Consider the following 12,896-nt stretch of genomic DNA (forward strand, 5'->3'; position numbering starts at 1 on the left):
CCTGCCTCATTCAGGGCTGTGAAAAATGTCATGTCCTGAGTGCCATGGTTAGGCTGACCTAGTCCCTGGTGCAGACATGGCCAGGCTGACAGAAGAATTCTTTATTCAACCTAGCTATTGCCTCTCAGAGAAGTAGATTAACTACATTGATGGAAAAATCCTTTCTGCCAATGTAGAAGTATCTACTCTACAGCGGCGTAGCTGCAGCATAAAGGGCCATCTTCCTCCAAGACACTACCAACTTCCTCCAGAACTCCACAACATTAACAATCTCTCCAGAACACCACACTTCACATCATGGATATCGCCTCCCTGTACACCAACATCCCTCACCGTGATGGCATTGCTGCCTGCCTTGATACCTACAAGATGAAGTGCAGCACTTGGAAAGCCACCCAAAACACTCTATGCATGACACTAAATGTATCCATTTCATCCTTACCCTCCACAACTTCACATTTAAGAACATAAGAAGGGCCATACTGGGTCAGGCTAATGGTCCATCTGTTGGATCATATTAAAGAAGTTCTGTATTAAAATCACAAATGAGTTTGATTCCCCATAGTTTAAATTCCAGGGTATTACTAATTAAGAGGTCTCTTGGTTTTTGGTACTGTTTCTCTCCCTCTATGCGTGAAACTTGCAAGCTGCTAATTGTGTTAGTACATTCTAAGACAGAGTCTGTTCTCAAAGCAATTCACAGAGAGAGAGAGACTCAAAGCAATACTCTTAACAACAGAAACAGCACCCAGAGACTCCCCGCCCTTTTGTTGTATTAACAATTGTGATGAAAATAGAGATAGAGGATGTATGTGGATGGATGCTTGGTGTGGATAATAACTGAATGATCAGGGTGGTGCCAGCCTAAGAATTCAGTGTCCATCGGCTGAAGAAGGCGTTAAGTGGAAATAACCAGAGGACCCCTGGAGGGCAGACTGGAATCCACCCAACAGCCTCAAGAATGGGAGAACCAAAGAACAAGATAACATCTAGCAGCACGGAGCCGTCAGGAATGTGCTATCTGCTGATTGATTCAGCAACAGCATGATGAAGCAATTCCCATAGACTGGCATAGGAAGAAATTCCTATAAAAATAGACTCTAAAAAGTGAGAACTTTGGGGTCTGATTCTGCAAACCAACTTCCAGGAGCATCAGATGAGCATCTGACAAGGCCCTGCTCCCTCCTCATGTCCAGGCCACCTGGCCAGTGGCTTGGCATGAGCAACTCTAAGGCTGGTAACTATGATAACAACCTTACAGAACCTGTGTGTGTGTGTTTGTATGAATGAATGTGTGGAAAAAATGTGAGATTGAATGGAATGTTATAGCTATAACTAACTGCTTACTATGATTCTTTCTGTATTCACAATAAATGTGGCATTTTGCCTTTTTCCCTTTAATAAGATCCCGGTTTTTATTTTATTGGTATAACACATCTAGCCCATGGCTTTTGACAGTGGTGGGTGCCATGTGCTTCAGAAGGAATGAACAGAACAGGGCAATTATCAAGTGATCCATCCCCTGTTGTCCAGTCCCAGCTTCTGGCAGACAGAGATTTAGGGACACGCAGAGCATGGGGTTGCATGTGTGACCATCTTGGCTAATAGCCACTGTTGAACCTATCCTCCATGAACTTACCTAATTCACTTTGAACTCAGTTATACTTTTGACTTCCACAACATCCTCTGGCAACAAGTTCTACAGGTTGTGTGTTGTGTGAAGAAGTACATCCTTAGGTTTGTTTTAAACCTGCTGTCTACTAATTTCACTGGGTGACCTCTCATTCTTGTGTTACGTGAAGGGTAAAATAACACTTCCCCATTCACTGTCTCTACCCCATTCACGATTTGATAGACCTCTATTAATCAGTCTCCCCTTAGTAGTCCCAGTCTTTTTATCTTCTCCTTATATGGAAATTGTTCCATACCCCTCATCATTTTCATCCTCTGGACGGATGACCTAAACTTCTTTATAGATTTTCACCACAACTTCAACAACCACCACCCATCCATCCAACTCTCTCTAGAACACTCCCACACCAAGATCAACTCCAAGGACACCACGATTCGATTAAAAAGTGGAACCCTGCAATTTACTATATACAAAAACCCTACAATCACCACATTATCTGCACAGTTCCATCAACCATCCCAGACACATCAGAAAAAACTGTTATCTACAGTCAAGCACTCAGATACTGCAGAATTTGCTCCGAAGAGGAAGTCCTGGATATACATCTAAACACACTTAAGGCTGCCTTCACTAAACAAGGAAACTCCACCAGAGAAGTACATTGCATCTTTGAAGTGGCCACCCAAATACCCCGGGAGAACCTGCTTCAGTACAGGAAAAAAAACCCTGCTGACCATGCTCTCTAGTTGTCACCTACCACTGGATTCCATAGGGGATCTCATCAAACATTTACAAACCGTGTTTGATGGGGACCACACTCTGAAAGAAATCGTTCACAAACCCCCTCTTCTGGCCTTCAAACAACTCCTCAGTTTCACTAAGCACATCATCAGAAGCAAGTTCCCCACAGACCAAGACACAGCAACTCAAAGTAGCACCAGATCCTGCCAAAACACCCTACTGTCTGCTAACCCTCAGCTGCCAATTGCATTTGAAGTGGTCTAATTCAGCATATGTGAACCCTTATGCTTAATGATCTATTCTATCTTATATTTAGCGGAGACATTCTGATTACCTTCTCCAGATCTGAAGAAGAGCTTTGTAAAGCTTGAAAGTTGTCCCTTCCACCAATAGAAGTTGGTCCAGTAAAAGATGTTACTCTCTCTCGTCTCTCTCTCATGTCCTAGAACCAACAGGGCTACAACAACATTGCAAACAAACAGAGAAGACAGACAAAGGATGGGAGATAAAGTATTATCCCTGTTTTACAGTTGGGGAAGTGAGACAAAAAAAAGCTTTAATAAATCTCTTTGGGATTTATACACTTTATTTCCGCACATTCCGCCCCTTGTTTCAGGCCTTTGTTGGAGAATGGGATCCTTTGTGATTTCCCAGTTTTTCCTTTCTTAGGCCTTGTCTAGACTAGGGGCTTGTCTACACTTGAAACGCTACAGTTGTGCCGCTGTACTGCTTCAGTGTAGACTCTACCTACACCGACACAAGGGGTTCTCCGAGCGGTGTAGATAATCCACCTCCCCAAGAGGCAATCGGTAGGTCGATGGAAGAACACCAGGTGGTAGGTTGGTATAGCTGCGTCTCTCAGTGGTGTTTCTCTCACACCCCTCAGAGACATAGGTACACCGGTGTAAGTTCCTAGTGTAGACCAGCCCTAGGATTTGGAAGATGTTAGCACATGGTAACAACCTCTTGTAGACAGAGCAGTGTGCCTTAACACCATGTTCAACTCCGACAGTTTAATGTTAAAGGCACACTGCCTTGTTTACACTAAGCAGTTAACATGTTAATCTAGGACTTGGAAGGTGCTAGCTCTGTCTTCACTATTAACACTATACCTTACCCTTACTTGTTGTTTACCTTATCTGCCTAAATCATAGTAAAAACTACCAGAGCCTTGGCTCCACTGGGGTTTTACAGCAGTGCAGCTAATGCACATTAGTTATCCTGCTTTAAAAGCACACCTTCTGGGGGGGCAGTGAAGACGTATCCCTAGTCTAGACAAGAGCATGTATGTTTTGTCTTACCTAGATTGTTGTAGGCAGGCTGGAGCTCCCTGTCTGTCTCCTCCTTCTGTTCTTGACCTTGATCTTCCCTGGGAGCAGTGCAGCTTCATTGTGTCTTGGCCTTACACGACCCACCCCCCAGCAGGAGTAGGGAAGAACTTAGGAGATTGAGTCTCTTCCATTTTTATGGCATCGCTGGCGCCACTGGGAACATAGAGATGTGATTCCTCTTCAGGAGGAGTCATGGCAGACAATCTCTGGTGGGTTTGTGGGGGTAGGCTGGGATAATGTGGGAGCTCCCAAACTTGGGCCAGATTTAAAGAGTTAAACTTTTTGTCAGTGTCACTTAAGGGGCAAGTTAAGTCCTTAACCCCTCTGGGGGATTGATCTGCTTTACCCTTTTCCTTCTCAATCAAGCTTACACTGCAACAATGCTCCCACTCGCCAAAGCAAGCTAGCTCCATCCAGAGCTGTTCAACTCCAGTCAAAGCATCAGACACAGGAGGTTGCTTGATATGTAATTCAGTGATTTTGTCTACACTTGACAAAGTCTACACTTGTCTAAGGCTTGTCTACACTTGAAACGCTACAGCAGCACAGTTGCAGCTGCACTGCTGTAGTGATTCAGTGTAGATACTCGTTACAGTGATGGGAGGGGTTCTCCCATCTCTTGTTAATCTGCCTCCCGAGAGACGGTAGGTAGGTCGACGGAAGAATTCTGCACTGAGGGTTAGGTCTTAGGTTGGCTTAGCTATGGCACTTATGGGTGTGGATTTTTCATACCTCTGAGCAACATAGCTGAGTTGATCTGACTTTTTAGTGTAGACCAGGCCTAAGAAACATTAAACTGCTCATTAGGTAATATGTAAGGACCAAGTAGTGACACCTTGTGGATAAACTTATTTGGGGAATGTGGCTAAATGCAATAGAACCTCAGAGTTACAAATACCAGAGTTATGAACTGATCAGTCAACCACACACTTCATTTGAAATTGGAAATACACAATCAGGCAGCAGCAGACCCCCCCCCCCCCCCCCCCAAAAAAAAAAAAAAAAAAAAGAGCAAGTACAATACAGTACTGTGTTAAATGTAAACTACTAAAAAGTAAAGGGAAAGCAGCATTTTTCTTCTGCATAGTAAAGTTTCAAAGCTGTATTAAGTCACTGTTCAGTTGTAAGCTTTTGAAAGAACCACCATAACATTTTGTTCAGAGTTACGAACATTTCAGAGTTACGAACAACCTCCGTTCCCGAGGTGTTCGTAACTCTTAGCGTGTATTGTAGTAAAATCTTGAGCTAACGTTTTGTGATTCTTTTTCTGGCGCTAGCACAGTTCCGCAAGTGAACTGAAGCTTTGTACTCTGGCTGAGGAAGTTGCTCCTGTATGAACAGCACAGAAGTATGCATGGGATGCAGTTAGATCCCATCAACACTTAGATACCCAGGTGATAGGTAAATATAAGAAGTGGATCCACAGTGCAGAGAATGCCATTGTAACATGCTAGTGCCTATCCACCCCACCTCCCAGTGTGTCTAAATATATAATACAGTAATGTGTAGATGACACTGAATGGTCTTAAACATGCTCCTGAACCAGGCTACCATCCTGGAAAACCTGGGGCTATGCAGTTAAAACTCCTCTATGTTGAAAGAATTAAATCCTGTTTTAAATGCATCAGGGGGCTATTGTGGAGCAGGACTTGGACTCAGTTGCACCATGTGTCTACAGAGCAGACAGGATCTGACTTCTGAGTGTGAGGGACGGGGTGGCCTGGTACTCTGCTTCAGGGTGTATGCTCTTGCATTTCTTGCTTTGGGCAGCAGTACTGTTTATGAGCGATATTGTTCCCAGCAACAGTATTTCACTGTGTGGTTTCCTTGAAACACAACATCAAATGGTTTCAACTTCCTCCCCTGCTGTGGCAACCTCTGAAGGCTGCAACTGTCGTGCAGAGTAATAGGCAGGCAGAGAAGGTGCACTGTTAGCTGGTTTCTCTGGTGTGGGTGGGGGAGAAGAGGCACATCTGCTGGAGACAAAGAACTGCTCTACACCAGAACCAGGGTTTGTAAACAGAGAGGCTAGTTTAAAGGAAGGTGCTGCATCAAAAATCCAGGGTTAAAAGGAAACACAGTAGGAGCGAGCCTTTATCCCACGCCTCAGGAAGATTTTCAATGCTGGTATTGTGGGAAGTGTTTCCCAGGCATCCTTAACCCCTCTGTAATCTACATTATTATATCCCTTCATCCAAAGGACTATCATGTTTTTGGAGCTGACCTTTCTCTACTCCTTTGAAGGATTAGTCAGGCTCCTGTATGCTCCAAATGGATCTGTCCTTCTAGTTTTTCCTAGACATTTGTCCCGTTTGCTCTTGCGAGTTTGTCGCCCGAGCCCTGTCGCAAGAGCAAATGGGACAAATGCCCAGTTTTGGCAAAAAAGTTGGGACATCTGGGACAGAGTTTATAAAGGGGATTGTCTGAGCCAAAATGGGACATATGTTCACCCGGTATTGGAGCCCTCCGTAATGTGCTATGAAAACATGCTTCTCTCTTTTTCTGGTTTGCAGAATAACCAAGTCCTTGGAATTGGAAGCGGCTCTACAATTGTCCCTGCTGTCCATCGACTAGGTATGGTAATAACGTTGGTTCCATCTGAAGGAAAATCCTCTGTTCCAGCAGCCCCAGCTAATTGGAATGCTAGTGTGGAGAAGTGAAATGTAATTCCTGCCAGCCTGCCTGCCTGCTGGATAAACAGCTAACTTGCAGTTAAAAACCTTGGGTGTGTTGATTGGTCAGCACATTCGATCTGAGGCAGAAAGTAAAACCTGTCCTCGTGCCTCAGTTTCATTGTAAAGGCCGTCACCAAGAATTAATGAGTTTGTTGGTCTGTAGCTTTTATTAGACTTGAGCTCTGCTCTGCTCTTGCCAGACAGTCCAGTCTCCTGAATTGTGCTCAGGTTGGAGCTAAAGGTCTAATTCCAGCTCTGCCACTGACCCACAGTGTGGCTTAGGTTAAGGGACTGCCCCATTCTTCAGCAGTTGACTCATTTGTAAAATCGGGGTAATGTTACTCACTCACCTCTCAGATGTCGGGAAGGCTAATGTTTGAATGGTGCTTTGAAGATGTGGCATTAAATCCTGCTGTAATTCATATGTCCTGCAACTCCACTGGTTGTACTGGGTGAAAGTCGGGGCAGAGTTTGTCCCATAAAGTGCTGTGTGTAGGCAAACTCTTATTGTAATGTGACCCTTTAGCAAGTGGGCACAAGACTAATTATATACCTGCGTCTCGCCAAGGTGCAGTGTGTGGTACCAGCAGCGTTTTATGGGTTAACAAATGGCAGGAGGCCAGGGCTCATTTTCAGCCTTAGGTCAGATATGCTCATCAAGCGCCCTAGAATCTTTTTGAGTCAGTCAGCTCAGGTCTGCCCCTTGTTTTTGAAGGGAGGGACTCGCAACACGCTTAATTCTAGAATGCAATTCGTCTTGGCAACAAAAAGTGGACAATCAGCTGTCTCTTATTGGCCTCCCATAGAAAACAGAACAGCCCCCTATGGGGAGCTGGGACTGCTGGACAAGCTCTGTTTGTGGGGTTTTTTTTTGTTAGCTCAGCAGCATAAGGTCCCATCTGTTCCAAATGAGAGTTTGGGATGTTCCGCCCATCAGGACTCTGAATACTGCTTGGCGCTATCTATTGACTATAACTTCAGTGGATTATGCACCTGAGCAAGTGCTGTTTGCAGGTCGAGACCTAACAGCACGACTGGTAATAGAAGATGGGAGAGAGCAAAAGTTACTGTTAAGATTGTGGAGATGCGCACTTGTGTACATTGTTTGCATCTTGTTGATTCCAGGGTGGAGTTTATGTTAGTTTTTAATACTTGTGAGGTATTTTAGGACTTGGAAGCTCTGCTTCCTGGTATGGTGGCTCAATGTCAGAGCTGCTCTGATTCTAACCAAATCTTTGAGCCATGAATACATTTATAAAGCACTATTGGCCTTCAAGACTGCTGAGCTTGGCCTTATGTCTGAGCAGTGGCATGCCAAAAGCAGGGCTTTCTGAATGATCAGAACAGGTGAGGAGTTTGCCTGCATCACCTGTTGCCATTAGGTAGCACTTACCCATGTTCACTCAGTCAGGCTGTTGGATTTGCCTAAATTTGAAACGTAGCATTTTATGAACAAAATTTATTAGGGAATTATCTTAATACGTCCATAATAACATCTATTATCTTAATAATAGATGTTCATCTTTTCAGGTTACACGGAGGGAGGAAACATTTAATTCTTTTAATGGAAATGCTGGATTTTGCTCCATTAGTCATTCCCCTACCATATATTTAAATGTTTTTTATTACACATGATATGAGGCCCTGAGGCAGCACAATCTTTCAGACAGCTGCTATTATTCACCTAAAGCTCTCTTGTTTACAAGGAGTGCAGTAAAATGTGTATAATATAGGATTTAATTCCCTAGGTGATGAATTATTCTTTACTGACTGGGCACAATTCTTGCTTGCTCTACTGCTCCGATATGAGATGGGTCATTAGCCTTTTCATCATAGGCTGACCCAGAGAAGTTGTTTAAACATGGTTGTCACCAGAAGCTACAGTTTATCCAGCACAGGATGACACTTGTTTGTAGTTTGTGCCTGACTCTTCTTTGCAAATACAGGTAAGCCCAAGTAACTGGAATGTTTCGAAGAGGCTGTTTGAACTAAAGTTTCTTAAAGTGAAGCTTGTTGCACTTTCTTCCAGCTCTATTGTTTGTTGAGCAAACTAATGCTTCTGCTTCTTCCTACAGCTGAGAGAGTTAAACAGGAGAATCTGAATATTGTCTGCATCCCAACATCTTTTCAGGTAAAAAATATTGTCCCCGCCGGTGCCCTTTCTTATGGGTAAGACACTTGGGGTTACAGTCTATCAGTCTATGGAAACTCTAGGGCAATTTCTGAATTAGCCGGTACTGTAAATCTGCTCAAAACCCCAGTTAGTTAAAGGAGAACGTTGCGAGATTTCAGCACAGATTCATGGCCGTGACTTCAGGTGGGGTGATGGATAGTTATTGCGCTGAGCTGAGATTCACAACAAACCCATGCAATTTTTGAGAAGCTTATGGTGTTGAGTTTCAGACAACATGCGTGATATGTGAGTTACCATACGGCTCAGTCCATGGCTCCAACTCAGGGGCGAGCAAACTTTTTGGCCTGAGGGCCACATCGAGTTTCCAAAATTGTATGGAGGGCCGGTTAGGGGAGGCTGTACCTCCCCAAACAGCCAGGCATGGCCCGACCCCTATTCAACCCCCCTGCTTCTTGCCCCCTGATGGCCCCCCTGGGACTCCTGCTCCATCCACCAGCTCCCTATCCCCTGACCACCCCCAGACCTCCCGCCCGACTGCTTCCTGCCGCCCCATCCAATTCCTCCTGTCATTCCTGACTGCCCCCACGGGACCCCTGCCCCATCCAGCCCCATCCAACCACCCATTCTCCCTGTCCCCTGACTGCCCCCAGAACCCCTGCCCCTGGCGGCCCCATCCAACCCCCCCTCCTTCCTGACTGCCCCCCCAGGACTCCTGCCCCCACTCAACCCCCCGTTCCCCGCCCCCTGACTGTCCTGCCCCCTATCCACACCCCCGCCCCCTGACCAACCCTATGGAACTCCCCTGCCCTCTATCCAACCCCCTCCTCCCTCTTACCGCGCTGCCTGGAGCACCGGTGGCTGGCAGCGCTACAGCCGAGCCGCCCGGCTGGAGCCAGCCACACCACCACGCAGCACAGAGCACCGGGTCCGGCCGGGCTCTGCAGCTGCGCTGCGCGGCAAGAGCTCACAGCCCCGCTGCCCAGAGCATTGTGCCATTGAGGCTGCAGGGGAGGGACCACAGCAGGGGAGGGGCCAGGGGCTAGCCTCCTGGGCCAGGAGCTCAGGGGCCGGGCAGCAGGGTCCCGTGGGCCGGATGTGGCCCGCGGGCCATAGTTTGCCCACCTCTGCTCCAGCTGTATAGAAAAGCTATCAATTGTGTCGAATTAGGGGCTTGATCCAAAACCCATTGGAAAGACTCCCTCTGAATTTACTGGGCTTTGTATCAGGCTCTGGAAGCGGTAAAATTTGAGCTGCATGCTGCACTGGTGGGATCACATGCACAAGAGGATATGGAAGCACATGTAGCTGGCTTGCACGTGGAACTCCTGAAAAGAAATCAGCTTAATCTGTCCCTTGCTGTGCAGCCTTTTACAGGAACTAGCTTTATACCCCCTGAGCTGTAGAGCTGTGAGCTGTTTTTGGAGAGAGGAAGAAAGATCTTGTGGAAGCACTGGGGACTGGGTGTCAGGAGAACTAGGTTCTGTTCCTGACTCTGCCACGGAGTTTCTGTGTGACATTAGGCAAATCATGTTAGTTGCTCTGTGCCTCCCTTTCCTTAATAATGAAATGGGAATACACAGGCACATTCTCTTCCACGCTGTGCTTCCCCTTCCCCTGTAGAGCATGACACGAGAGTGATATCATCAGGCAAGTTCGTGAGACAGGAAGGGCAACAGACCATTGGCAGAGGCAGTTTGGCCCAGTGGATAGGTCACTGGACTGGAAGTCAGGAGACTCAAGTTCTATTCCTGGTTCTGCCACTGACCTGCGCTGAGACCTTGCGCAAGTCACTGCACCTCTGTTTCCCTTCCCACCCTCTGTCTGTCTTGTCTGTATCGCAAGCTCTTTCGGGCAGGGGCACTCTCTTGCTATGTGTGTGTTCAGTGTGACACAGAGACCCATTGGTGCGAACTAGCAAAGGGTTCACTGTTTGTTATGAGAAACTCCTGTCTCAGATCTGATAAACTCATTATACGTAATACACTGTGTTCATGGTATTTATCCATAAAATGTAGCATGTGAGGTCTCTACTGAAAGCGTGGAATTTATCAGTACTCATCATCGCTGCAAGATGTGTGCCCCGAGAAGTGTCACATTCAGCGCCTAGCAAGAGTGGGGACACAATCGTGCTACTGTAATATAAATAAATAATAATAATGTTAATTGAAAGAGTGAAATATAAACTCTATACACAAAATGCTGCCAAATACACAAAGTAATTACTTTTTTCTTTTTAAAAAAAATATCTTCCGTACTCTTTCATTTGGAGTGATCTAAGGTGTTATATGCAACCGTATATTTGAAAAAAAATTCAGACGGAAGTGACTTTACTTATTAATTGATATTGTCTCTTTAATTTCCCTAAAATGGTAACACTGACACTTGTCCCACCTGTATATGATCTAACTAGAAAATGGGTAAATTTCTTTTGACCTCAACCATATTAGTTCTTCACGCTGATAATTAGTTGAAAATGAATGTGTTCAACCTTCTTCAATGCACCGGTGTGAAGTGTGGCTGTAAGAGGCTGCGCTGTGGTTTTAGGTGGAACATTTACAGTTGGGAAAATTGGTCTTTCATTGATAAGGAGCAAGATCTTTCTGAATTGTAGGAGAGACACGCTGTAATTCTCGGTGTTCATTCCAGTATTGGTGATTGAACTTTTCTTACTGCTTACCGACGTGAACCATGTTGCACTGTTGTAGCTAAATCGAATGCAGACCCTGCTCATGGGAGAAAGCATGCTGTGTCACACGACTGCCTGGGGGAAATGGGAAGGGGACAGTAAGGCATGCAGTAGCTGGCCTTACCATGTGGGTTGCACTGAGACCAGATACTTCTTTTCCTAGTCTTAGGTGAAAACTAGTTACACTAATGTAGTCCTACCACTTGGCACAATATTCTAAGTTCAACTCACTTGTCTTTTATCATAGGCTTTTCTTTTTCACTGTTACCTGGATGCTAATATGCATATGTTAAGGAGGTCTAGCCAATAGAGCCCTGGACTGGGAGCCAGGAGACGTGCGTTCTAGTCCCAGCTCTGATACTGACCTACTGTGTGACCTTGAGCAAGTCACTTCACCCCATTGTGCCTCAGTTTCCCCTCCCACACTTTGTCTCTTTCGACTACAAGCTCTTCAGGGCAGAGTGTGTCTCTTTCTGTGTGTATGTACAGTGCCTAATGTAATGGGGCCCCAAATTCAGTTGGGGGACTCTAGGCACTACTTTAAATGTTGTGCCATCATATTTTAATACAAAACTCTCCTTTCTGCTTCCTGGCTATGGATGGCTAAGGAGTTAGTACAAGAGTTATCTAGCATAGAGAAGTAGGGAGGGAGAAGCTGACTCCTGTTTCCCCTACCCTGTACCTTCAAGATGAAGAGATTGCTTTGGGGAGTTATAAGGTTAAATGCCAGGAGAAAGTCCTGCAGGATGGGATTCATGTCTGGTGTGTATCCATTGACTCCAGGAGAGTTGTTATAGGAGCGAATTTGGCCCTATGTGTGTAGTTAAATTCAGATCTGTTATGAAATGATCATGACCATTCACCCCAATGGAGTTTGATTTACACAGTAGAATTAACAATAAAAAATGTTCGACAGGTTCCTGGACACTAGGTTTGTAACGAGGAGCGTGTTCAGGCCGGGGATCTGACACCTTGAGACATGGGGACAGATTTTCCCTAGCTGCCTGGCACCTTATGCAAAGTTAGCACTAAACACCACCAGATCAGTGTGGCAGCATCTTACTTCCACTTCCCCCAGGTGCACGTAACTGCATGAGGTGTAAGGGAGAGGAGAATCCGTGTCAGTGGGCCTTATTCAAACCCACCCCACCCCACCACTGGTGTAAATCCTTTGAAGTCAGTGGAGCCAAACCTGTGTGTATGAGATTGGAAACCGGCCCTGTGTATCTGTGTCCCTTTCCTCTTGAGTTGTGCACGTACTGATCACCTGAGTAGCCACCCGGGGGGTAATAACCTAGCAACAGGGTTGTTTCTTGGCAACAAACTGTAGGTTTCCATCTAATACTGAGAAGAGCTCTGGGTTCCGCCTAATTAAAGCAGTTGTAGAGCCAAAGCAGGCTGCATGTCAGTGAGATTCCAAGTGCTGGGCAGTTCCATGTTTGTCTTGCTACACTTAGGGAACCTTCTTCGTGTACCTATAGGGAACGTCTCATTCTAATCCTTGACGTATGTGCAGGAGCCATATCGTTACTGCCGGTTTATCTCTTGGTCATGAGAACTCTGCACTTGCTTATGACTCCGTGAGCCCAGCCTCCCCATCCCATCGGCGCGAGTAACTCCCAAATGCTGTCGTGTCCTGAGACCTGCATGCGTGGCAGATGCAGAGATCCGGGTCCTCAGCTGGTGTAGCTCCACT

General features: G+C 45.8%; 1 protein-coding gene and 1 long non-coding RNA gene across 2 annotated transcripts in view; one reads left to right on the plus strand and one right to left on the minus strand.

Moving 5' to 3' along the window:
- The window catches only part of RPIA (ribose 5-phosphate isomerase A), a 33,684-nt gene that overhangs the window by 2,039 nt on the left and 18,749 nt on the right, over window positions 1-12,896 (plus strand). Inside the window, exons 2-3 of the mRNA XM_037898315.2 lie at window positions 6,219-6,279; window positions 8,456-8,511. Of these exons, the coding sequence (XP_037754243.1) occupies window positions 6,219-6,279; window positions 8,456-8,511 (117 nt within the window). The remainder of the gene's footprint in view (window positions 1-6,218; window positions 6,280-8,455; window positions 8,512-12,896) is intronic.
- On the minus strand, window positions 1,685-8,937 carry LOC122465516. The gene is made up of 3 exons (XR_006290436.1): window positions 8,927-8,937; window positions 5,930-5,938; window positions 1,685-1,826 (listed from the first exon to the last, which is right to left on the minus strand). It is a non-coding gene; the product is annotated as an uncharacterized LOC122465516 (long non-coding RNA).

The sequence above is a fragment of the Chelonia mydas genome, chromosome 4 (genome assembly GCF_015237465.2).
Source record: "Chelonia mydas isolate rCheMyd1 chromosome 4, rCheMyd1.pri.v2, whole genome shotgun sequence".
In the NCBI taxonomy this organism is placed as follows: Eukaryota; Metazoa; Chordata; order Testudines; family Cheloniidae; genus Chelonia; species Chelonia mydas.